The sequence below is a fragment of the Marmota flaviventris genome, chromosome 18, assembly GCF_047511675.1.
Source record: "Marmota flaviventris isolate mMarFla1 chromosome 18, mMarFla1.hap1, whole genome shotgun sequence".
Taxonomy (NCBI): Eukaryota; Metazoa; Chordata; class Mammalia; order Rodentia; family Sciuridae; genus Marmota; species Marmota flaviventris.
This window is the reverse complement of record NC_092515.1, coordinates 22,198,777-22,224,399: the sequence shown is the minus strand read 5'-3', so window position 1 is coordinate 22,224,399 and position 25,623 is coordinate 22,198,777. Positions and strand designations below refer to the sequence as shown.

At 46.0% G+C, this 25,623-nt stretch overlaps 1 protein-coding gene across 2 annotated transcripts; it reads left to right on the top strand.

Annotated features, from left to right (window-relative positions):
* The first annotated feature begins 13,010 nt into the window (after positions 1-13,010).
* Plekhf1 (pleckstrin homology and FYVE domain containing 1) lies at positions 13,011-22,191 on the top strand. 2 transcript variants are annotated; one of them, XM_027941404.2, is made up of 2 exons: positions 13,011-13,114; positions 20,596-22,191. In XM_027941404.2, the coding sequence occupies exon 2, from the start codon at positions 20,613-20,615 to the stop codon at positions 21,450-21,452; it is 840 nt and encodes a 279-aa protein (XP_027797205.1). In that variant the 5' UTR covers positions 13,011-13,114; positions 20,596-20,612; the 3' UTR covers positions 21,453-22,191. The 2 variants fall into 2 exon arrangements, with proteins under 2 accessions (XP_027797205.1, XP_027797206.1); XM_027941405.2 differs by lacking the exon at positions 13,011-13,114 and adding an exon at positions 13,563-14,157.
* Positions 22,192-25,623: the final 3,432 nt, after the last annotated feature.

Genomic DNA, 25,623 nt, shown 5'->3' with positions numbered 1-25,623 from the left:
CTCCTCTGGACCGCTGAGTTGGAAATGGTTGTGAGTCCAGGCTCGAGCTTGCAATAAAGACTCTAGTGTGATTGCATCAGATTCGGCTCCTGGAGGTCTGTTGGGGTCCCACGAATCTGGCATTACAGTATAAGCTATGAAACTTTTAATTACAAAAAGTACATTTTAGCCAGGAGTGGTGGCTCATGCCTGTAATCCCAGTGACATTGGAGGCTAAGACAAGGGGATCACAAGTTTGAGGTGAGCCTCCACAACATAGTGAGACCTGTCTCAAAACAAAAAATAAAAAAAGCTTGGAAATGTAGTTCAGTGGATAGAATACCCCTGGCTTCAATCCCCAGTACCAGAAATAAAAATAGACATTTTATTAGTGTTTGTTTTATTTTTTAATTTGAAATAAATCATATTCTTTTAAAGTGTAGTTCTATGTGTTTTGGCAAACACGTGGAGTAGTGTAGCCGCTACCACAATCAAAATACAAAAGTTTTGTGGAAGGGTAAAATATCCCACTCCAAATATGTTTCTGTGGCACATTTCAAATTGGTTATTCAGAGAAACCACAGACCTCTGCAGATATGAGAATGACTCTGAAAAGCTGTCCTTTGGTAAAAAGAAATCCAAATCTATTTATATTAATAAATAGCAAATGCAGACGGAGGCTTTTCTCTCTGACATCTGCCCCAGCCCTTTCTGACAAGGAAAGATCTTCTACAGAAGAAGAGATTGAGGGCCTGAGTGTCTGCCAGCTGACACAGATTGCTAAAAGTGGCTCTTATCTGGGAGACTTCATCTGCATAACAAGACAAGCCTTACTTGTGGTTTACATGCCCTCTCCTGTAGGCCGGGCCATCTCCCTTGGCCCCAGAAGCCCAAGACCCTGGCCCTTCAAGCTCTCTACATGGGTCAGCTATCTTATCCCTCTTTGCCTTAGGCATGTAATAAATTTTGTGTGTTCTTTTCCCCATCATCTCTCTATCGTCAGTTTATATCATAGACTGAAAGTATCAAACCTTGAAAGAAAAGAATAAATTTTAAATGGCTACAGTTTCCATCATTTTCCAAACTCTTCCTGTGTCACCCTCTGTAGCTTCCCTTTCCTGACCAGAGGCAACCTCAGTGACGTCCTCCATCTTTCCATGAAGAATATCATTTAAACATAAACATAGCGTATGCAGCCCTTGGGGTCTGGTGTCTTTCTTTTAGCATGATGTATGAGATTGATCCTTGTTGCTGGGTCACCCAGTAATTTGTTCCTTGCTCTCGCCGAGGTATTTTTTATTTCATTGTATGGATAGAGTCTATGTTGTTCATCCATTCGCCACATACAGGACATTTGGGTCATTTCCAATTTTTCGATTTTATGAATAAATCTGTTATATAAGCATCTGTTAACAGAATTTTGTGTAAACAAACTTTTTTTATTTCTCTTGAGTAAATAACTACGATTGACAGTTCTGGGTCATATGGGGAGTATATATTTACTTTTTATAAGACATGGCCTATTTCTCAAGCACTTGTACCATTTTGCATTACTGGTAGAGATAGTTTCAATTGCTCTGCATATTCACCCATACATGATATTCTTGTTTTGTTTTGTTTTTTAAAAACCCGTTTAGTTAGGTATAGTAGTAAGGTCTCATGTGGTTTTAGTTGGCATTTCTATAATGTCTAGTGATGTTGAACACCTTTCTATGTTTCCTTATTTGCTATTCATATAACTTCTTTGGTGAAGTCTCTACTGGGATACTTAACCTGCTTTTAAAACCGGTCTGCTTGTTCCCTTTTTGTTGAGTTTTGAGAGTTCTTTATATATTCTGGATATGAGCCCACTTTATCAGATATGTGATTTTCAGGTACTCCTAGTCTGGAGCTTTTATTTTAATTGTAAATTTTTCACAGGTCAAAAGTTTAATTTTGATGAAGTTCAATGTGTCTTTTTATTCCTTCTTTATGAATCGTGCTTTGGGTGCCTATCTAAGTACCCTTTGCTTGCTTAATCCATGCTGAGTTTCACAAAGATTTCCTCCAGTAAATTTTATAATTCAATATTTTATATTTAAGTCAATAATCTTTTTTGTTTCTTTTTCTTTTGATGTTGGGGATTGAACCAAGTGCCTCATGCACTCGAGTCAAATATTCTACCACTGAGCTATATCACCTTATGATCCATATAGAGCTAATAATTTTTTGTTTTGTTTTGTTTTGTTTTTTGGTACTGGAGATTGAACTCATGAGCACTCACCCATTGAGCTACATCCCCAGCCCTATTTTTTATTCATTTAGAGACAGGGTCTCACTGAGTTGCTCAGTGCCTTGCTTTTGCTGGAACTGGCTTGGACTCACAATCCTCCCTCCTTCCCCTGAGCTGCTAGGATTCCAGGCATGCACTATGCACCTGGCCATTTAGAGCTAATTTTTGTATAAGGTATGACATAATAGGTCAAGGTTCACTTCTTTGCATCTGCACATGCAATTAATTATTACAAAACCATTTGTTAAAAATACTGTCCTTCCTCCATTAATAGTATGTGAGCCCTTGTTAAAGTTAATTGATCATATTCATGTGTCTTTGGTCTCTGTCCTGTTCTATTGATAGATGTGTGTATGTTTTTTGGCAATACCACACTGTTTCTATAACTACGGCTTTACAACAAAAGTAGTATGAGTACTCTACCTTTGTTCTTTTTTGACATGTTTTAATGATTCTACTTCCTTTGTCTTTTTGTGTTAATTTTAGAATTAACTGGTCGATAATATTTAGGAAAATATTTTCTGGAACTTTGATTGATTGTTAAATTTTATTGAATGTACAGATGAAGTTGGAGAGCATATAAATTTTAGCAATATTGAGTCTTCTAATCCATAAATGTATTATAGCTCTTCATTTATTTAGCTCTTCTTTGATATCTTTTATCAATGTTTTGTAGTTTTCAGCATACAAACCCAGAGTGTATTTTATTAGGTATATCAAAGCATTTCATCTTTTGATACTATTGTAAATTGTACTGTTTTAAAATTTTTGATTCCCAGTTTTTCATTGCTAATATATCGAAATATAACTGATGTTTGCATATGGATCTTAATCCTGTGAGCTCTCTAAGCTCACTTATTAGTTCTGGGAGATGTAGATACTTTGAGATTTTTCTATGCAGACTCTCACGTCATAAAAGAACAGAGAAAGATTTATTTTTCTTTTCAATTTGTATGCCTTTTGTTTATTTTTCTTGCTTCTTATACTAGCTAGGATTTCTAGAACAATGTTTAGTCTATCAATACAGTGAATTACATTGATTGCTTATTTTAATGTTGAATCTGCTTTGAATTCCTGGGATGAGTCCTACTTGGTCTTAATGTGTTCTTATTTTTTTAAAAATATATCGCAGAATATTGGATGCTAATATTCTGTTGAGTGTTTTATATCTATATTGATGAGGGATATTTTTCTGTAGTGCTCTTATACTATCCTTTTCTATTTATGGTATTAGAATATTCTGGTCATATGAAATTTTCTGAAAGAAATTTCGTGGGATTCGTATTATATTTCCTTTTTGTATTTTTGCATTTGGTGACTGACATCATTACTGTCACCATCTGGCATTATGGAATTTTCTCTATTGGAAAGTTATTGACTACAAAGTAAATTTTTTTTAACAGTTGTAGTAGTTTTCAGCTTATATTTGTGGGGGGGGGGGCGGGGGTACGTGCAAGTGTGTATCCTGAGGGTTGAACACAGGGCCTTGTACATGCTAAGCAAGTGCTCCACCACTGAGCTACACCCCTAGCCATTATTTATTTATATATTTAATTTTAAGACAGGGTCTAAGTTGCTGAAGCCAGCCTTGAACTTGCAATCTTCTTGCCTCAGCCTCCCTGTAGCTGGGACTATAGGCGTGTGCCACGTTTCCTGGTCCTTTTCTTAAGTAAATTTTAGCTTGTGTTTTTCAAGAAATTGGTCTTTATCATCTACACTGGCAGTTTTGTGGGCATAGATAAGATTCCCTTACCATCTTATTAATGTCTATAGGTCTGCAGTGATATTCCCTCTTGCATTCTGATATTGGTCATTTGTGTATCCTTCCATTTTCTCCATTTGTCTGACTAGAAGCATATCAAGTTTATTGACCTTTTCAACAAAACTCATTTTGGATTTGTCCAATTTTTAAAATTTTCCAATTTTACTCATTTTGTTCTTGTTTTATTATTATTATTATTATTATTATTATTATTATTATTATTATTATTTCCTATCTTTTGATTGATTTGGGCTTCATTTGCTCTTGTTTTTTCATTTCTTAAGGTAGAAGATGAGATTTGAGGACTTTCCATTCATTTCTGGTGTTTTTCTTTTAACCTATGAAAAATGGCAAAAAAAAATATAGTTGCTGAAAAGTGCTTGGTACTTCCAACATTTGGGTCATCTTGGGGTTGGCATCGGTTGATTGTTTTTTCCTTACGAATTAGTCACATTTTCCTGGGTCCTTATATGTTCAGTAACTTTGGATTGTGTCCTAGATATTTTGAATATTGTGTTCCATATCCAATTCTGAGCCTTGTATTTTTCAGAGTCCTTGGATGGTTACTTTTTAATTTTTTGGGCCAAGAGTTTTTAGTCATAATCATGAAATATATAGGTATATTTCAGGAGGTTTACTTCACTTTGGCCAGCACCCAAAATCTCCTTTTTACCACTCCTATTACAATTTCCCCAAACACAGTAAGCTGTCAAACTTCAGAAGTGAGATTGCGCACCCCCACAAACCCCAACTTCTCTGGCTAAAAAGCTGATATTCTTTTTTTTAATTTCTTTTTTTTTTTAGTTGCAAGTGGACACAATATCTTTGTTTTATTTATTTATTTATTTTAAAATATTTATTTTTTAGATGTAGTTGGACACAATACCTTTATTTTATTTACTTATTTTTATGTGATGCTGAGGCTCGAACCCAGTGCCTCACACATGCAAGGCAAATGCTCAGTCACTAAGCTACAACCCTGGCCCCATGATATTCTTTTTTGTTTGTTTTTTAAGGAACAGTCTGACAGATTCTAGTATTCATTTTTAAATAATATTCATTTTTTAAATTTTAAATACATCAAGGAGATGATTGCTTTCCTCTCTGGAAAAATTCCCCTAATGTGTGAAGCAATGGTGAATTAAAGCTCTTCCATCACCTCAGTTGGAGAAAGGGAGAGAAATGAGGGTTTGGGAGACAGAAAGCAAAGGGAGAGAAGAGCAGAGGTAGAGTATATAGAGAGTTGAAGGTGTCTAAAGTTTGAGGTCTTGAGAGGTGGGGAAAGGTACTTCTGTGTCCTGGGTGGGTCACCCACGAAGCAGACAGGATCAGACATGCAGAAGATTTATGGAGGGACACTGTTGAGGGACAAAGTAGCCAGAAAATATGAGGAGAGGCTTCAGATATTATCTATCTGGATATTAAGAGTATACATAGTACATTCATACCATGCCAGTCTGAAATCTGGAAAGAGAGGAGGAAGGAAGAATTCTGTAGGAAAAGTCTCAAACTGCAGTGCAATTCTAAGAGTTTATTATCCAGGCCAATGGTTGTTCATAGATGCCAGTGCACCAGAATTAGCTCCCTGCCATGCTCAGACCCTGATTGGGAGCAGCCTGCGAAAAGTAGGGCCTTGGCATGAACTTGGGCATGGATCCAGAAAGGCAGTCAGCCATGCTTCCACAGCTGGGCGAGGGGCTGAATTTTCACACCTGCTGCCAGTCAGGGGACTGGGCATCGTGTGGGGGAGAAAATCCCAGTAATGGTATATACCCTTCTCTGACCCTAGCCCAGACTCCAGGGATTCTTAGGGGAAAACACACAGGCCCCAGTTCGGGGAAAAGAGGAAACATCATACAAGGTACCTCCTTCAGGAAATGGAAACTACCTTCAGAGACCCCAGGCCAGGCAGTCAAGGGGTGTGACAATGCGGGACAGAGGGAACCATGGGGAGATGGGATGAGTGTGCCCTTTAATAGCACTCAAGCTCAGATTTGGTGAGGGGTACTTTTATTTTATTGAGGTATAACATACAGTACACAAATCTTAAGTGTACAGTTTTATACACTTTTACTAAGCATACACACATGAAGTCATCACCAAATCAATCAATCAATAAATAAAAGCATTTTAGCCCCCTATAGAGCTCCTCCTTTCCCAATCAATACACCCCACTTCTGAGGAAACTGCTATTCTGATATCTATCGCCATAGATTAGTTTTGCAGTTTTGTATTTCAATTAGTCCAGCAAGTACTCTACATCTGGCTTCTTTTGTTCAACATTCGGTCAGTGAGATTCATTCATGTTCTTTTGTGTAACAGTACTCTTTTGACTTAGAAAGGGCAAGTGCTGTATGAATACACAGTTATTTAGTTACTCATTATATTACTGGTGAACATTTGAGTTGGGTTTAATTTAGATACTGTGAATAAGGTTTTATGGACAATCTTGCAAATGTATTGTGCTGAACATGTGACCTTCTTCTCTTGGATTCCTACTCTTAGGAGCAGAATTTATGGGCCATAAGATAGTGTGTGTTTAGGTTTAGTGGACACTACCAAATGGATTTCCAGTGCAATTGTCAATTTATATGTTCTCCAGCAATGTATTGGAGTTGCTCTGTGTCAACGCTTGGTATCACCAATATTTACAATTTCAGCAATTCTGATGAGTGTCAAGTTCAGTTTTGAAAATCCACTGTGCTGGCCAAACAAAAAGGGGTCTATGGGCCTGCAAGCAGCTAGTTTAAAATTGTACCTAAGGCCTTTGGGAGACCTGCACAGGTGCCCTCCAACCCAGAGATCTGGAAGTTACTCCCCCCATTTCTTTTACTACTTAGGTGGAACCCCTCCTTAGCTAAACCAGGGATCATTGCTCCTGCAGTGGGTCCCATCTCTTCACCCCACATCTACCCAGATGTAATATTCTCAAATTTCAATCACGCAAGGTCATAATATGTATCAGATTAATATTATAATTACTATGAACAATAGCAGCATTATTTAAACATATACAAATGCAAAAGGGGTATAACAATGGGGGACAGAGGAGACCATGAGGAGATAGAAAAAGATGTATTAGTATCTGTTGATGCCTAACAAATTACCTTAAAATTTAGTGACGTGGAATAATAAGCATTTGTAATAGCACATGATTTCTGTGGATCAGAAACTTGGGAGTGGCATAGCTGGATGGCTCTACCACAGGGTATCTCATGAGGTTGTAGTTAAGATGTTGGCATGGGTGGCAGTCACTCAGGGCTTTCTGGGGCTGGATGATCTTCTAAGGTGGTCCACTCACTTAGCTGACAACTTGGCACTGGCCGTTGGCAGGAGACCTGAGTTTCTCCCATGTGGGCCTCTCTTTAGGGCTGCTGGTCCATCCTCATGACCAAGCCACAGGTTCCCCTCAGAGCCAGGAGAACAAGGCAGAAGAACAATGTCTTTCATGACCTAGCCTTAAAAGTTTCACCCCGTCATTTTCATAACAGCCTATCGATTACCCAGATTAATCCTATTCTGTGTAATAAGCTAGGTCACGAAAACCACAGAGGTATACAGTGAAATGTGAATCTCCTACTCATAGCCCAGGTCACTCCTTTTCCATCCCAGAGAAAGAACTATTACCCACTTCTTGAGAATTCTGCCAGCAATATTTTATTTGCAGAAATACACACACACACACACACACACACACACACACACACACATACATTAACGTAGCTTACTTTTTTATTCAATATCTTAGAAATTCTTTCACATCAGGACATAAAGACTCCTTTCTTTAGTTAATGATGGTAAACCATTTCACTGTATAGATGTGCCATTATTTATTTAACCATTTCCCATTAATGGTTATTTGGGTTGTTTCTCTCCTGTAAGCAATGCTCTGCAATGAATGAATGTATACATGTTTAAGAGTACATTCCTAGAAGTGGAGTAGCTGGACAGAAGGGTCTGTGTATTTATTATTTATGGTGCTGGGGATCAAACCTAGGGCCTTGTGCATGCAAGGCAAGCAGCCTACCAGCTGAGCTATAGACCCAGCCTTGGGTCTGTGCATATAATGTAATATGTATTGCCATGTTGCCCTCCAAAGAAGTAATAGTTCATGCTCTCACCAGCAAGGGAACGAATTCATGAAATCTTAGGGTTAATAGCCCAAATGCTAGGCATTCCCTAAGAAATTCAGCAAGCAACTTAAAATAAAATATCACCCATCCCTGTCCTTTGAAGCCTTTTGACAGCCAACCCAGCACCATTTCTCGACTAGAAAACTTCCCCTGGCCCTCACACCCACTGTGTGCTGAGCCTTTTTCTCTCCTGAACTTGCTTGTGCCTGGCCCCTACAATCCTTGTTCTTTCTTTAGATATAACAGGTTAGGAGCTCTTTGCCAGCCAGGTACCCCTGATTGTCTCTCCAATGCTGGCGTGATCCTCTAAGATGTATTATCCAACCAGGACAGATCTCTTCTGAGAGGATCCCTGCCCTCTACTCAGAACAGCTCTTTGTTAGTCACTTTTCCATGGATATAATCAAAGTAACTGACAAAAACAACTTAGTGGAGGAAAAGTTTATTTTGAGCTCATGATTTCAGAGGTTCGGACCATGGTTGGCCAACTCCATTGCTTCTGGACCCAAGATGAGACAGAACAGCATGGTGGACATCATGGCCAGGCATGCTCACCTCCTGGTAGCCAGGAAGCAGACAGACAGCACAGGAACCAGGGACAAAATATATAATCCCCAAGGCACACCCCTCCCCAGTGACTACTTCCTCTAGCCATGCCCACCTGCCTACAGTCACCACCCCAGCAATCCACTCAAATCATTAATTCCATCAAACAAACTAATCACTGATTAGAATAGAATTTTCACAAACTAATAATTTTACCTCCTTCATTAACACAGGAGCATTTGGGGGACACTTCACATCCAAACTGTAATAGGCTGTTGCTTCTTATGGGTAGATATGTGTTGATGGGTTTGCCCCTATTCAACTGTGAACTTCCTACCCAAGGACAGAGATGGCCTCATTCATCTACTACTTAGGCAGAGGCACCAAGAGGCACAGTGACCATTTCTTGAATGAATGAATAACCCAGGTGGAATTTGGTCAAACCAGTGCTGTCAAAGATCCCTCTATTTGAGAAATTAGATGTGTCTAATACACTCTGAAGGTCATATTTTCCTGCAATGTTTATTTCATCCATCTGGGGCATTTTTCAAAAAGCATTCTTTTCTGTTTTCTTGTTCCCCCCTCTGACCTGGTTAGAGCCTCAAGGGGGAAATTCATGATGGGAAATGGCCACAAACATGAAAAGGATGTGCAGACAGTTACAATGATAAACACAGGACAAGCACACACAGAAAGGAATGAATGTTGACATTGCAAGAAGACGGGGTGAGTGGGGGAGGAGAAGTCTGCAGTTTCAAGGTCTTGGTAGAGGGTAGTTGCAATCTCGATTTCAAATTAATACAGTGTACCCCTTTAGCAATTCCTTGCTCAAGATTTTCTTTTGAAATCCCAGTTTTCCCATCTGTTTTGCAGTTTTCTCAGGATTTCCTCCTTTAAAGCTCATCTTCTTAACCATTTCAACAGAAATCTTCCCAAATCCCACATTTTAATGGCTCTGAGACTCAGGGTCTCAATCTATGATTGGTCAAGAAGGCAGCAGAGAGTAGTCTGGGAATCAAACATATTTAGAGTCAACTTCAAGATCTGCTTGTTATAAACAGTGGGACCTCTGTTAACTCCCCCACCCAACCAACTTTTTGTGTTGAAATTTTTCAAGCCAACTGAAAAGTTGCAAGGAATGAACAGCCAGAGATGAGGGTTTGGCAAGCATCAGTCTGAGGCCTGTTTTTTTGTGTGACCTGTGAGTGGTTTTTGCATTTCTAAGTAGATGGAAAAAATTTTAAAAAAAAGAAAAAATGTTTCATAACACATGAACTTTATAGGAAATTCAAGTATCGGGGTCCCTCAATAAAAGTTACCCACTTGTTTCTGCACTGCTTTTACTCTGTAATAAGAGCTGAGTGGTTGTCACAGACCCTGGTTTTCTAAGCCCAAAATACTTTTTGGCCCTTCGTAAAATACGTTTGCCAACCCCTGACCTAGACTTACCAATTGTTAATATTTTGTCCCGTTCGTTTTTTCTCTCTTGCTGAAACATTTGTCTTAGTTTTGAAACTTCACCCCCCAAATACTTTTGTGTTTGTTTCTTATACTGAAAGCTGGGTGAACAGGTTTAATGTGGGGAGAGACACAATGCTATAAAGTGTTCAGCACACAGTGCTTGGCACATAGACAGAACCTAATAAACAATGCAATAAAAATTCCTGGCATTTCTCACAGATGGAGTGGCCAAAACTCCCAAGCTGAGAATCCTGAGCCTCGTGAAGTGCTTTCGTGAAGCTTCAGTTGCCGCAGCTTAGAGGCCAGCTTTTCCTCTGAAAGAGCTTCTTACTGGAGGAGTGAAAAAAAAGCTCCAGGAAATCTCATTTTTTCCGTAGCTTGTGGCTTGGCTGACTCAACTTCTGCCTTTCCCTGAGTCACAAGTTTTTCCTCTTATTTGTAGGAGCGAGGCCCTCCACCCAGGTCTCCCCACCCATAGCCAGTCCCCGTTGGGAAGAGGGTGGACAGCTGCAGGATCCGTTTATGCTGCCTCCAGGGGATTTCCCAGAACTCCACTCAGATCCACAGAATGTCAATTGGAAAGGAGGATAGATGAGGAGACTGAGGCCCCAGTGGGCCCTGAACCACTAATGAGGGGTCTCCTGACTCCGGGACCCACAGGTATGCACCTTCCCTCTAGTTTTCCAGAATCATGAAAAGCTCGCCTTTTCTAGACACTCCCTCTGTGGCAGGCACAGTGTTAGATGCCACATACCATTATAAACAAGGTAGCCCTGTCTTCACAAGGGACCAACTCCCTCTATTCTCATGGCCACCTCCACCCCAGGCACCTTCACCTCTCCCTGAGGACACCCTTCCCTTGCAAATGAGGTGGGGAATCTGAGCACCGAGGCAGCTATCAAGCATGGCCTTGAAGGCTTAGCCTGAAGTCCCCTCCACACAAGCAGTGTGTACATTTGGGACAGCACATCCTCGTGTTTCAATGTCCCAACTACCCTCCTGGTGATAACCCAGGTTGTAGGATTTCAGACATTGTCTCTTTCTCCTCTGCATGGTGGACAGGTCCAGCGACATCACTAGGACTCATGAATTCAAATGCTTATTCACAGGGAGTACATGAGTGCGTAGAGCAGGCTGAGGGGGAAACCACAGAGGTTGGTAGGACTGTTGTGGATGGGGGAACACAAACCCCATCTGGGGACAGCTTGCTATGGAGATGACAACCAGCATTTTCAAACCCTCTCATTTTAGAGCAGATGGAAATCCTAATTTTTATGATTAAATCCTGAATTTTTAAATGTTTAAATATTTTGCAGGACAGAAAGAAAGGTTGTTAGATCAAGATCATCCCATGGTCTATCTACAACGCTATGGCTTCTTTTGGATGCTCAGTACAGGCTGCACTTGCTGATGAGGGTAATGGCAAGGATGGAGGGCAGGGGATAAATGAGGGAGCTCTCCAAGGCCACAGCTGGTGGCTTTCTCACTGCTTATCACCTCCTTTCCTCCTCTTTCTCTTGACCTTCTCCCTCTTCCTCCCCTTCCCACTTTCCCTTCTCTGGCCAGCACTGAGCCTACCTCACAGCCTCACCCAGATCTCCAGGGAGAGCGGGGCACCTTGCTCCTGCCTGCTAGCTGCCCTCAAGGATGGAGGCCCAGCTGAGAAGAGAGTCTGGCCACAGCACCAAGGTCCTGGAGCCAGATCAGCTCTTTCTCCAACTGTCACCTCTTGCTCTTCTTCCAGGTGCCACGGCTCTGTCTTATTTGACAACACAAACTAGAGGGAAAGAACGGACATTGAGCCTTCCAACTAAGGGCTGAATCTCAGCCCCGGAGAGAGGAGTGAGCAAGGTGTCCCTGGGGCTCATAGCCAGGTAGGGAAGACAATCCACAAACATGTAAACAAGTGACCCAAAAACATGACTTCAGGTTGGAGAAAACAACAACAACAACAAAATAAACAAACACAGACAACTACCTGAGGTAGTGGAGGGTAATGGGTGAAGCAAGGAACTGCGCTGGGAGCCAGGGAAGCTTCTCTGAGGAGGTGCCAGTTTGAAGTAAGACCTGATAGAGGCAGAGGAAGTGCAAAGGTCCTTGGAGATGGGAGAACCTGAGGTTCTGAGGAACTGGAAGAAGCCAGTAGGAGGGGTGAGTGGGGAGGAGGCCACCAGCAGGCTGAGATATGTGCGGCTTGAGGCCTTGTCATTTCATTTTGAGTGTCTGCAGAGGCCAGGAAGCAGGATAAGCAAGGAGTGGCCTAACTTGCTAACGTTCAGCTGCGTGTGATGGGTACATGGAGACCACGATTCCTTCCTTCAATGTTTGAAATTTTCCACTATAAAAAAGTTGAATTTTTTTAAATGCTGCTGGTTTTTAATATTGTGATTATCTCTCAGGGTTACTGGGGAAAGACGACTATATACAAGCTTCGAAGCGCAGAGGACAACCTGCAGCATCATGATATTGCCCAGATGAGCTTCTCATTCTTGCCAGTGTCCCATCCCTCATGACCCAGCGATGAGGGCCCCTCTACATCCGGGCCAGGAGCCCTGGACTGAGTCTCCAGCAGGGTGCCAGCTGTCCAATTGTGGAGTGAGGCGACAAGAAGAAAGGGAAACTGGTGAAGTGGGGTGCAAACGGGGAAGCCAGCCCCCAAGACCCGCCTGCCGCGAGCGCTGACCGCAGACGAAGTTGCACACGTTTCTCGGGTACTCGCGCACATTTCTCGGAGACTCGCGCTGGCTCCGCCCTCGTCTGTGCTCCGTGGCTCCGATAGGTCGAGCTGCCCGCGAGAGGGCGTGTCAAGGGAGTTGGAACGCAAAGACGTGGGCAGCGCGGCAATTGGCCGGAGCTGGCCAGCCCAGTACAGCGGCAGAGAGGGGACTGGCGGGCCCGGCTGCTGGGCCATCTCGCTGCAGGGCGCGAGGCGTGGGGCGCGCGGAGCCCCTGGCCGAGGAGGTAAGCCTTCACCCAAACCCCGGCCCGGGTATGGCTTGCGGAGTAGGTGGGCTTTCCTCCAGTCGCCTTCACTCTGTTTGATTCCCTGGGCTGCTAAGTCCTGGTGGCTCCCGGGCTTAGGCGGGCGGGGCACGGCGCGCATCCAGGGCGCCTCGGACTCTGGCCAGGAGCAGAGGCTCACTGCTTGCTTGCAGGGCAGGGCTTGTAGCCTCTCCACAGTTGAGGGTGAGGGCAGGTAGAGTAAGGGGGGAGGGGGCGGCGTTGCGGGAGACATGAGAGTGGGGGCGTCCCAGCGCACCCTGGTACTGCAGGAAATCTCAGAACACCCGCCGTCTGGTAATGTTTTGCGAAGTTATGTCCTCCTGCCGCCTTTGCGGCCGCACTTCTTGACCTCGATCTGAGGGTTCAGGAGACGTGGCTGGGACTGCTACAGGGGTGGGGTGGGGGTGGGATGGGAGGAGAGCAGAGTGACAGTGCTTTGCAGACGGTCCGGGTTCTCGCTGGCCTCATATTTAGGAGACACCTGGCCCCTGACGGGTTTGAGTTTGTGACTCTTAGTGGGAATGTCAAAGGAAGTTATTGAGGCAGACCCACAGAGGCAGAAATGGCCTGGGGAGTCTGCTTTCCTTTCTGTGGAACACGTGAAGGATAGGGGAGATGTGTCACCAGCCCTCTTTGCGGGTGGGAAAACTGAAATTTGGAGTCACCCTGAAACTTTTTCTTCACTGCCGGAGGGAAAGGCTTTTGGAATTTGAACAAAGCTGTTATCTCACCAGTGGAGGGTGGAGGTCAAGATGGTGGAAGGACTAGTACTGGGGTCAGCCTCTGTTTGGCAGGTAATTCCCACTGACGTTTGTGTCAGCTGAGATGACTGACTTCAGCCTGCATCCGGCCTATCCTACCAGGGCTGCCAAGACAGGGACAGGGCAGCACAGCAGAGCAAAGGGACCTCTGCAAACAGACCCGTCCCAAGCAAGGAAAGAGGTTTTGCCAGTGCGTCCTGGAGGGTGGGACAACCCAACCAAGCTGATGAACCTTTTCAGGTGTGTGTGTGTGTGTGTGTGTGTGTGTTGAGAATGGAAAGGTCAGGCATCTGGAGAGGAGCCCCAGTCTCTGGACTTCAGGATTTCTGATTCTGTCTTGATTGAAAGCACCCTTCAGCAGTTCAGGGCTGTTTTGGCCACTTTTTAATTTGGGCTCCCTGGCCACTCACAAGGACTTTGGGCAGTGATGGTAGTGGGTGGTACTTCTCTAACTGGTCTTTTGTGAGGATTAAATAAGATAATACATGTAATGTGCTTAACTCGTGCTTGGCAAGCTGTGGGCACTGCGTAAATGGCACCTTCAGTTCATTTTCCTTATTACTAGTCTTTTCCTGGAGAACTTTCTAGAAAGCACAGGGCTGGACAAAGCTGAGGGGCACCCCCTCTGGAAGGAGAGGAAACTTGGATCTTGGGCCTCCTCTCATGCCCTTGGAGAAAAATCAAATCCTCACCTTGATCTGTGGGCCTGCAGGATGACCCCTGCTGGCCCTTGCCAGCCCCTGCGACCTTACATTTCACCCTGGCCCCATCGCTTCTTCCTCTGTGGCTCCCTTACTCTCCACCTTGAGCTGTTTCCTATAACTAGAAAACTCTTCTCAGATCTTTGACTTTGACTGGCTTCTTCCTTATATTCAGGTTGCAGTGAGGTAACTTCCTCACAGATCTTTCCTAATCCCCACCTGCCCCAGTCCCTCTGCAGAACCTTTTCTGCATAGCACTTAGCACTGGCTCTCAGAAAACACCTTGTGGAGTCACTTCTAGTCCGGCTTCCCCACCAGGAAGTACATTATTGAAGGGCCTGGTCTCTAACTCCCTGCTATAAGGGATGCCTAGTATAGTGCAGGGCACTTGTAAGATATCAGGAAACATCACAAAGTAATGTCAGGTGGGGTGGGCCTGACTGGGGCTGAGGTCCCTGGAGGGAAAGTGGGGCCCCAGTCAGGAAGCCCAGAGAAAAGACCAAAAGGCTACTACTTTCCAAGGTTTCGGGCCCTCAGACATCTCTCAGTAATCTCAAAAACTATATCCCAAGTGGGCAATAGGAGAAGACAGGTTCCATCAGGACAGAACCCAGTGTGGTTTGTCGGGTAGATCCTTGGAGTAGGTATGTTATGCATTTTATAGTATGTGGTGGTATAAATTAGAGAGAAGCGAACCTTTTCTATAAAGGTCCATACAGTAAATATTTTTAGGTTTTGCAAGCCATACAGTGTGTTGCACATGGCTGTGTTCTAAAACAACTGTATTTGGAAAAGCTGCCAGAGGGCCAGATTTGGTATGGATTTTCAGTTCCCCATTTTAGATTTCTCATCACTCTTCAACTATCATGCACAGAGCGCTAGCCACACAGAATCCACAGCCATCCTGTGACTCTCAGGATGTGGCTCCCAAGCCTAGCACTCACTGTGAGCACCTTCAGCCCTTGTTAAAGTGGTGGGATCACAGAGCCCAGAGCCCTCACCCTTCTGAACCTCCAGGGACGATGTGGGTCTGCTCATTGCCCTGTCTTCCAGACTCCCTGACCCTGCAACAGTGTCAGTCCCTCTGTCAGTGGCCTGGGTGCCAAGCTGGGGTTGGCACAAGTATTTTCCAAGGCCCAAATGCTGCCAGAAGGGTCCGTTTTCATTGTCTTCCTGAGGCAGATTTGTCCTAAGTGAATGGGACAGGACTCAGCTCTCTCCTCCTCTATCCTGAGGGTGGTTTACTTCTCTGGCAAGAACAATATAAAAGAGGATTTCCCATCTGACTCAGGGCTGCCTATTTACCAAGAAAAGCCTTCAGGCCACATCTAACCAGTGCATGAAGCTACTGTTGCATTAGGAGTGTCGGCAAATGTTGGGGAGCCACCAGGGAGGACATAGTCTGCCTGGTCCCCTGCCCAGCCTCGGACCCTCTGTAGGCTCACAGAGGAGAGGGGCATGAGACCCCTCTGGCTGCTGTGTTCAGTGTGTGGGGACAGGACAACTTGGGCCCAGGCCCCTTTCATCCAGCACCAGGTAATCCTGCCCTTCATGGCCCACATTTTGCTGCCAGCAGCTAGACACCTCCACCCACAGCTCTGCCCTCCCCGAGTACTGCTCTTCACTTCCTCCGTGGGCTGTGTCTGTGGGAGGTGGACCTGGGCAAGCCAGCCTCTGGAGTTCACCAATCCCCACAGGGCTGGGTAAGAGCCTCCTGTCCTCCAAGCTCAGAGCCACTCTGACTCCACGCTGAATGTGCTAGGCTTTGTTCTAGAGCGGTGGCAGGGTTCTGCTGGCACCAGACTTCTTGACACACCAGGGTACTGGGGGGGAATGTGGCCTTCCTTCTTCAGGGCTCCTGGCATCTCCCACAGATGCCCAGGTCCCCATGCTGTGCCATCTCCTTGCCAGACTCAGCCTAGTGTCCCGTTGAGAGGCCTGCCTGGCTCCACTCACTGTCTCCAGCCTGTAGAGCCCAGAACTTGATCCAGATGCTGCCTGTGATTTTATTCTTTTGAAGGACTTTAAAATTAAAATGAAAAAAAAAAAAAGAAGAAATGTTTCACTTTCTGGAATTGGTGGGTATTGGATTTCATCACATTTGTTGCTGCCTTTTTCTAACAAAATAAATAAAACACAGATAAAGGTAAAATCCTATGTGAGGACACCCCCACCTCATTCCTGGTCACATCTAGATCCCCTTCCCCAAGGTCATTTTCTCCTGGCCTTGGTTTTATTTTACCATCTTAATCACTTTTAAATGTGTGATTCTGTACTGTTAAATATATTTCCACTGTTGTGAAAAAAAATGAACTTTTTCATCTTTTAAAATTGAAACTCTGGCCCATCAGAAACTCCTACAATGCCCATGACCCCTGGCAACCGTTTTCTGTCTATCAATCTGACCACTTTAGATACTTCATCTAAGTGGAATCCTGCAATATTTGCTATCTTATCACTATCTTATTTCACTTCATATCTTCCAGATTCATTCATGCGGTAGCATGCATTAGAATTCCCTTCCTTTTTAAAGCCAAATAATATTCCATTATATGTATGGACCACGTTATGTTTACCCATTCATCTGCTGAGGGCACTTGGGTTGCTTCCACTTCTTGGTTATTATGAATGATGGTGTTGAGTATGAGAGTGAGATATTTCTTCAAGTCTCTGCTCTCGGTCCTTTTGGATAGAAACCCAGAAGTAGGATTCCTGGATCAGATGGTAATCCTATTTTTAATTTCTAGAGGAACCTCCATATTGTTTTCCATAGAGGCCACACCAGTCTGCATTCCCACCCACAGTGCACAGGGTTTCCAATTTCTCCACATCCTCACCACCACTTGTTATTATTTTTTTTAAATAGTAGCCATCCTAATGAGGCTCCCTACCATCTGTTTTTATTCCCATGCATTTCTTAAAAACTTTTTAGATGTTAAAGAAAACATTCGGCATTTGGCTTTTTGGGATTGGCTAAATAGTGGGATAGGAAGAGGAAGCATGGGTGGAATAGACTAGATAGGGCAGAGGGGTTGGAGGGGTAGGGAGGGGGCATGAGGTTATTAATGATGGTGGAATGTGATGATCATTATTATCCAAAGTACAGGTATAAAGACACGAATTGGTGTGAATATACTTTGTATACAATCAGAGATATGAAAAATTGTGCTCTATATGTGTAATAAGAATTGTAATGCATTCCTCTGTCATATATAAGTAAAAAAAAATAAATTAAAATTTTTTTAAAAAAGTAACTTGAGCATGTCTGGCAAAAAAAACAGTCAAACAACTTTTTAGATGTTATGCAGCTTCTGCACACCTGGTGTCCCATGATATATATATACTGTTCTGAAGGTTCCTTTTTCCCACTCTTTATGTGTTGCCATTAGCTCATTTTGATCTGCATATCCATTGTTTGGATAGACCTTGCTCATAAGGGACTTCAGTTGTCACTGCCACACACACTGTCCTTTTTGAGTCTCCCTCCTCTGCTCTATTCTGACTCATTTATGTAGAGAAATTATCCAAACCATCCCAGGGCTCCCAGCCCACAGCCTGATGGAACTTGGAGGTGGCACTCTGGAATGTTAAGAGATATGGTTCTTGTTTTGCAAAATTGTCCATCAGCCAGGGATCTGGTGCTCAGTCATGGCAGGATGGCTCAGAGTGTCACTGATAATCCACTAGGTTTGCAAACTAAAAATAGCAGTTCTTATATAAGGTGGTGTGGGCAGCACTTTTCAGGGCATCTTGTGACCTGAAGAGGCAAGTAAAACATGACTCAAGGGACCCAGCATTTTTTCTTGCACAATGCCTCCAGCCCCCATATTGAGGCCCTGCTCTGGATTCCCACAGGTGGTCTGACTTATAGAATTGCAGCTTGGTGACTCAGAAATAGTATGTTTGTGATCAGCAAGGCCAAGGACATGCATATGAGGTCATCTCTCATCTGCTTTCCCTGCAGTTGAATCACATGTGGTGGACTTCAGGAGCTTTAGAAAGGTTGAGTCATTTGCCACTCACTTATTGAGTACTTACTGTGTGCAAGGACACACTTCCAAGAATTGGTGACACAGCAGTAAACAAGAAAAGTCTTCTTATGGAGATAAAAATTAAGTGGGGGACACAGAAAATACATAAGCAAATAATGAATAGACAAGAAAAGACCAGGTCCTGATGTGGAGACAAAATAATAATAGTAATGATAATGATAATGGCATCAGTGAACTTTTTCTGTAAAAGGCCAGACGGTAAATATTTTAGGCTTTGTAACCATATGGTCTCTATCACCACTACTCAAATCAGTCATTGCAGCATAAGAGCTGCCATAGACCATGGCGGATAAATGAGCATGGCTGTGTTCCAATAAAACTTTATTTATAAAAACAGGCTGTGAACCAAATTTAACCCTCAGACCCCGGTCTTCCATTCCCTGTCCTTGGCTGGAGGAGAGGCTGTCTGAACTGGAGTTCAGGGAGAACCTTTCTGAAAGGGGGATAGGAACTAAGAGCTGGTCACAGGAAGAAGCTGATATGGTACGGTCTGTTCCAGACAGTAGCACCTTGCTGTCAATACAGTGGTAGCATTGTGTGCTGACTTGGCTGGATTTGCAAGATGAAGATGATGAGGCTCACTCATGGGTTGAATGCTCATGGTACAAAGGAGATTAAAGACTGAGTTCTAGACTTGGAGTTTGAAACACTGGTGAATGGTGGTTCCAACTATGAAGAAGAGCTGAGAGCAACAGGCTTTGGGGAAAACTGAGCTGAATTGGAGGAACTTATTAGATGGACAGGAGGAAATCCATGTTTATAACTCAGTCAAGAGGCCAGGACCAAAGGCTTGGCCTAGAGAGTGACAGCATTCAGCTGGTCTCCAAAGCTGTAAGTCTGGTGGGCTCAGAGGGAAGGTGTGTGAATGGAGCTGTGATGAGCTCCCAGGCCACCAACACTTACTGTTTGGTGCATGAGCACAGGGGCTCGGGTGGTCTTCATACCGCATGGTGGAAGGCTGGGTATGGTGCCAGATAAGTGGCCTCCTCACTTACTAGCAATCTGTTTCCCTTCTATAAAGGGAAAGGTAACCTACCTTCTAGGGTTTGTATAAGAACTGAGATAAAGTCATGATGCTTGGCATGGAGGGAGCTCTCAGCACCCGGTACCTGTAATAATGGTGGTAACCACTGAACACCCTGAATCAATGAGGCAGTTGCAGGTCTGTGATTGGTTGGGATCCCAAACACCATATGCCTGGGATGCATTGTTCCAGTATGTGTATCTGCATCCTTCCTGATGCCCTGGGAACAGCTGACAGGAGTTGGTCACTCTCCCAGGTTCTTAGTCTTTTGTCCCTGGGTAGACCCTATTGAAGCATGTTCACCCTATCTTCTAAGATCCCCCAGTAGGCACTAATCCTCCATTGCCCACAGCAGTAGCCTGCCGAGTAGCCCATTCATTGCTGCCTTTCATCCCTGACTGGCCTTTATAGTCCTCTTATTGGGGAATTCCTCTTCACCTCTGGATAATTTCTTTTCTTTCTTTTCTTCCCCCTCTTTTTTTGGTATCAGGAATTGAATCCAGGAGTGCTTAACTACTGAGCTACATCCCCAGCCCTCTTTTTACTTTTTATTTTGAGGTAGGGTCTTGCTAAGTTGCTTAGAAACTTGCTAAGTTGCTGAGACTGGCTTTGAACTTGTAATCCTCCTGCCTCAGCCTCTACTCCTCAGCTGGGATTACAGGTGTGAGCCATCAAATGCAGCTACCTCTGCATAATTTCTTATACTCCTCATATCAGGGCTGGCTTCTGGGGTGGTGAGTTTCTATGGTTGGGTGGCTAGACAGGTGGGCTTGCTGGGGCCCAGTAGGACAATAAGTTATCTGGTTTGATGAGTTGAGGGTGAGCAGTGTGGTTCTGATCCTCAGTACCCAAATACAGCTATGCCTGGGCATGCTGATGCCTCCTTGTCTGTCTCCTACAGCTGAGCCATTGGAGAAGATGGTGGACCACTTGGCCAACACAGAGATCAACAGCCAGCGGATCGCAGCAGTGGAGAGCTGCTTTGGAGCATCAGGGCAGCCACTGGCCCTGCCAGGCCGGGTGCTGCTAGGTGAGGGCGTGCTGACCAAGGAGTGCCGCAAGAAGGCCAAACCACGCATCTTCTTCCTCTTCAATGACATCCTGGTGTATGGCAGCATCGTGCTCAACAAGCGCAAGTACCGCAGTCAGCATATTATTCCACTGGAGGAGGTGACGTTGGAGCCACTGCCAGAGACCCTGCAGGCCAAGAACCGCTGGATGATCAAGACAGCCAAGAAGTCCTTTGTGGTGTCAGCTGCCTCCACTACAGAGCGCCAGGAGTGGATCAGTCACATTGAGGAGTGTGTGCGGCGGCAGCTGCTGGCCACAGGCCGCCAGCCCACCACAGAGCATGCAGCACCCTGGATCCCTGACAAGGCCACGGACATCTGCATGCGCTGCACACAGACACGCTTCTCGGCCCTTACCCGGCGCCACCACTGCCGCAAGTGTGGCTTCGTGGTCTGTGCTGAGTGCTCCCGAGAGCGCTTCCTGCTACCACGCCTCTCACCTAAGCCGCTGCGGGTCTGCAGCCTCTGCTACCGAGAGCTGGCTGCCCAGAAGCGGAAGGAAGAAGAGGCAGAACAGGACAGGGGCTCCCCAGGACAGCTGGCCCACCTGGGTGGGGCTTTCTGTGGAGCATCCAGTGGAGATGACGATGACTCCGATGAGGACAGGGAGGGCAGTAGGGATGGTGACTGGCCCAGCCACGTGGAGTTCTATACTTCAGGTGTCTCCTGGTCAGCCTTCCACAGCTGACCCTGGCCTGCAGAACTTTTGCATCCAAGCCAGCCCCATTGCTCAGGCCCCTAAGAGGTCAGTTCCTGAGCTGCCTGGCACCCTGGGACCTTGCCCCATGGTGGGCAGAGGTAGGGATGGCTCTTTCCCTCAGGATTCCCAGTGCCTTTTTGCTGGACATTGGCATTCCTTTAGGCCCACTCAGTTCTACTTTCCATTTAACAAGCCCCAGAACACTTAGACCTCTTAGGAATAAATGCCATTTTCAACTCTATGTGCTACAGCTGCAGCTCCAGACAACCCCTTGAATTATACCACCTGGGGTGCCCCAGACATTTAGGGACCAGAGAGGGGTAAAGAACACAAAGGGAAAACAGGATGATAGTGAGGGTCCACTGCACCAAGGCCTGAGCTGCAGAACCTCACCCTAACACCCCTGGACAAGCCTACCCCATGGAAGAGCATGAATCTAAGGGATGCCTTCAGGAAACCAAGGCCTGCCCACCAGCATGCTGGTGCCCACCTGGCCCTGCCAGTCCAGGTGTGGGTACTCACCTAAGCCAGGCAAGAGAACTGCTGCCTAGGACAGCCTGATAAGGACTCTGCCTGTCTTCCTTCCTTCCAGTTCTTTATATCCTGTCCCCATCTCCCCATCTCTCCCTGCAGCCAATGAAATTAGTGTTTTCTGTTAGGATTCTTCAATTGCAATGACGGAAACCCTATCCAGACTGACTTACTAATAAAAAGGTTTACTGACTTACGTGATTGCAAAGGCCTTGTTTCAGACATGGCTCAATTGGGGGCTAAAACAATGCTGGGGGTGGGTGGCAAAAATCAACAACTGTCTACCATGCTGGGCACCCTGGGAATGCTTGCAGCCCCGTATGCATTCACACCACACTTTGGCCGGGTGAGTTCTCCAAGGACACAGACCCATTTGGGTTCTGTGACCGTGGCCCGGTGCCCATAGCTCTGTAAACTTTGGTGTAGATTATCTCAATGGGTGGACTAAAGGAAACAAGGAGCCATTTGTCTGGCTGTACCTCTCTCCCATGCACTCTCCTCTCTGGCCACTGGAGGTGGTGCCATCTAATGAGGAAACTGAGCCCCAAGTGCAGCTGCTAGCCTTGCTCAGAGTGAAGTGAGCCTGAAACTTGAATGCCATCCTCCTGATACCTGATCCAGACACTGGCAGGAGCTGCAGGGCCTTTAAGACAGTCTCCTGCAGATTCCTGTGTGTCAGTCTTTCCCCAGTGCCTCTTTGACCTCTCTTAGAGTGGGGTCCCTGTCAGCTACAAGTGGTGACTTTGGGGTTGGAAAAAGCTACTCCCAGCCCACCAAGCTTGCTGTTGAAACCCCACCATCCGTTTCCCCAATGCAGTGTGTCCTCTCTGGGCCGGTTCTCACATATCACATGCAAACAGAGCCTCAAAGGTCAAGTTGGTGCAGATTCTGATTCAGCAGCTCAGGCCCAGATCCCATGGACCATATTGGGACAGTAAGGCCTGCTGTTAACATGTAATCACACTTTGGGGTGGGGTTCACCCAGCACTCTCCCTACATTGGCAGAGTGACCAGGTTTGGGGGAGGCTCAGAGGCGCTTCCAAGAAGGTCTTGTTTGTTTGCAGGCCCTTTCCCTCTGTGGCCTCTCTCAACCACACAGACTGGTTCAGGCTGTTCTGCCTAAGCAGACGGCACAAGGCCAGACAGGTCACAGGGTAAGAGGCAGCTTCCTGAAGACACATCTGGTGCTCTTAGAAATCTAGGTCAGGCAGCCCCACCCCTTCCCCCTGGACTGGTGGCAGGATAGGGGATATCAGCTCTAGTACTGGCCTCTTGTTCACAGCCCCACTCCCCTGGAACCTCCTTTGTCTGGAAACCCTCAGGGTCTAAAGGGCAGGAAAGGGGATGGCCCACAGCTGATCTCAAGCATCACCAGCCTCCTCCACTTGCCTGCCAAAGTGGTCACAGTGTCAGGACCCTGGGCAGGCAGGACAAGCTGTCTGAGTGCCATGTGGCACTACAGGGTCTGGAGCTGGAAGGTGCTGGCTGGGCCCTCAGCCCAGGATTCAGGCCTGTTTCCTTCTCCCAATGGACAGGGTAGAGCTGCTGCTTCCCTGAGCTCTAAGGCATTGGAGTCTTTAAGGACACAAGGACTCAGGGTGGCCAACAACCTTTGGAGAGCTCTCATTCACGGTGACTTGCTTATTGATGTTTGCTGTAGGCCCTACCAGGTGGTAAGGACACAGCTATGAGTGAGATGGATGAGGTCCTGCCTCTCAAGGTTCTTTGGGCATAGAAAGGGGTCAGGCACAGCACTGAGACAGGGCAGGTACCGGGTTCAGGGAGGAGGGGCAGTACTCTGAAGAGCTGAGGTCACAATGACTAGGAAGAAAGGGGTGATATCATTTGGAGAGATGGTGTTAAAGGCAGAAGGAATAGCAAGTGTGAAGGCTCTGAGGAAGGAGCCCTGTATTCTGGAGCAGTGTGGCTGGAGTTGGGGCCAGAGAGTGGTAGGGCCAGCTTGGGGGAGGCTTTCAGGACCAGCCAGTCTGCTCTGCTTTTGAGAGTTTGCCCTAACACTGTGTGCAGAGGGACGGGGAGGAGAGAGTGGAGTTGGGCACTCATGGGGACCCTGTGACCTTGAACTTTCCCTGGAATTCCCAAAGGGGGAGACCACAAAACACTCCATCAAGGCCACCCCTGCAGCTGTTTCTGCCTGTGGAAATGGACAGAAGGCCTTAACTGTCCTCCCTTCTGTCCTCAACTCCTCCTAAAGGGTTGGCCCCTGTTCAGTTATGCTGAGATGTTAAAAAAATATCTAGCCTCTTGGGTGACAAAAGAGGGAGTGCTAGAAAGCAAAATGACTGTTAGGGCTGGATGTTTGCTCCAGGCCAGTGTGTGAAGTTGAGTGATGATCAGTGACCCCAGCCTATGAAGCAGAGAGGGGACCATACTGGCAGGAAATCAGGTCCTCTTGAAGTATAAGCTATGGACCCACCATATGAGCCTGGGAAAGAAGGCACTGCCTGAGACTGTCTCCAAGTCCTAACAGGTTTGTTTCCCTTGAGATAACTTCCTCAGCCAGCCTGTGTCAAGGGTCAGGCCAGCCTCTCTCTGTTTCCAGAGAGGGGTATACCTCTGGGAGCAGATGCAAACTGCTTGCTTTGGCCAGGCAGCACAGGTGCTGGGCCTATCTTGCTGGTGGGTGTCATTGTCAGTCGCATTCTCAGGTAGGGAAGGTCATATGAGGTGCTGGGAGTTGTCCTTACTCAAGGCCACACAGCTGACCTTTCTTCTTGGCCACCACCCTGCCCCAGGCCAAGGGAGATCAGGGTGCGCAGGATGGACTTCAGTACCTCTGCTCATTGCAGATGTCCCCTTTCCTTAGAATGGAGCTCTATGACTGGCAGGAGCACTGGGCCTGCTGGGCAGGATCCAGGTCTGTCTCTGCTGCCTGGAGGCTTTCCTGCAAGGCCTGGCGAGGACACAGGAACCAACTGTCCTGCCAGCTAAGTTCTCCCACCCACCACTCTCAAATCTGTCCTCCCAACTGTGCACAGATCTATGTCTCTGCCAGAAGTCAATCCTTCTTACAGGCAGCATCAGGTCCCTGGAAGAGGCCTGCCTTGCCCCTTCTCTTGGAAGAGGCAGAGGGACAGGGGAGAGGGTCTGAGGGCCAGGCCCATGTATCTGAGGGGCATTGGAGCCCCTCTGCCACCACCTGCTTGACCATTCCTGAACTGCCCTTGCAGGAAGAACTAGCCCAGAAGGGAGCAGCTCCAAGTGGAAAATGAGGTGGCAGCTGTGGCCCCAGGACATCTGGGGACAGGTGACAGACAGGCCTCCCTTTAGAGTTCAGCAGGGGAGCAATGTTTCTGCAATACTCAAAGGGACGCCTTTACAAGGGTTTAATCAAGTGGCTCCAACCTGTGAGTGTTGACTGTTGGGATTTTCAGAAATCAAGTTTTCTTAACCTTCCAGAAGTCAGGGAGGCAGGACCCCAAGAACCTTGTCCCTCCGTGATGATGGTGTGGGCTCCTGGTGGTGGTAACTGCCATTACTGCCACTGTGGGCTGGCTCCAGGAAAGCAGAGCCAGGTCACACAAGGCCCTCCTAAGGCCAAAGGAGGAACCACCTGAGCCCCGAGAGAGGGAAAGACCGAGCAGAGGAAGGATTTCCTACAACAGCC

Bases quoted from the DNA above. Each gene is read 5' to 3' on its own strand.
- Plekhf1 (XM_027941404.2), top strand. From the start codon at position 20,613: ATGGTGGACCACTTGGCCAACACAGAGATCAACAGCCAGCGGATCGCA.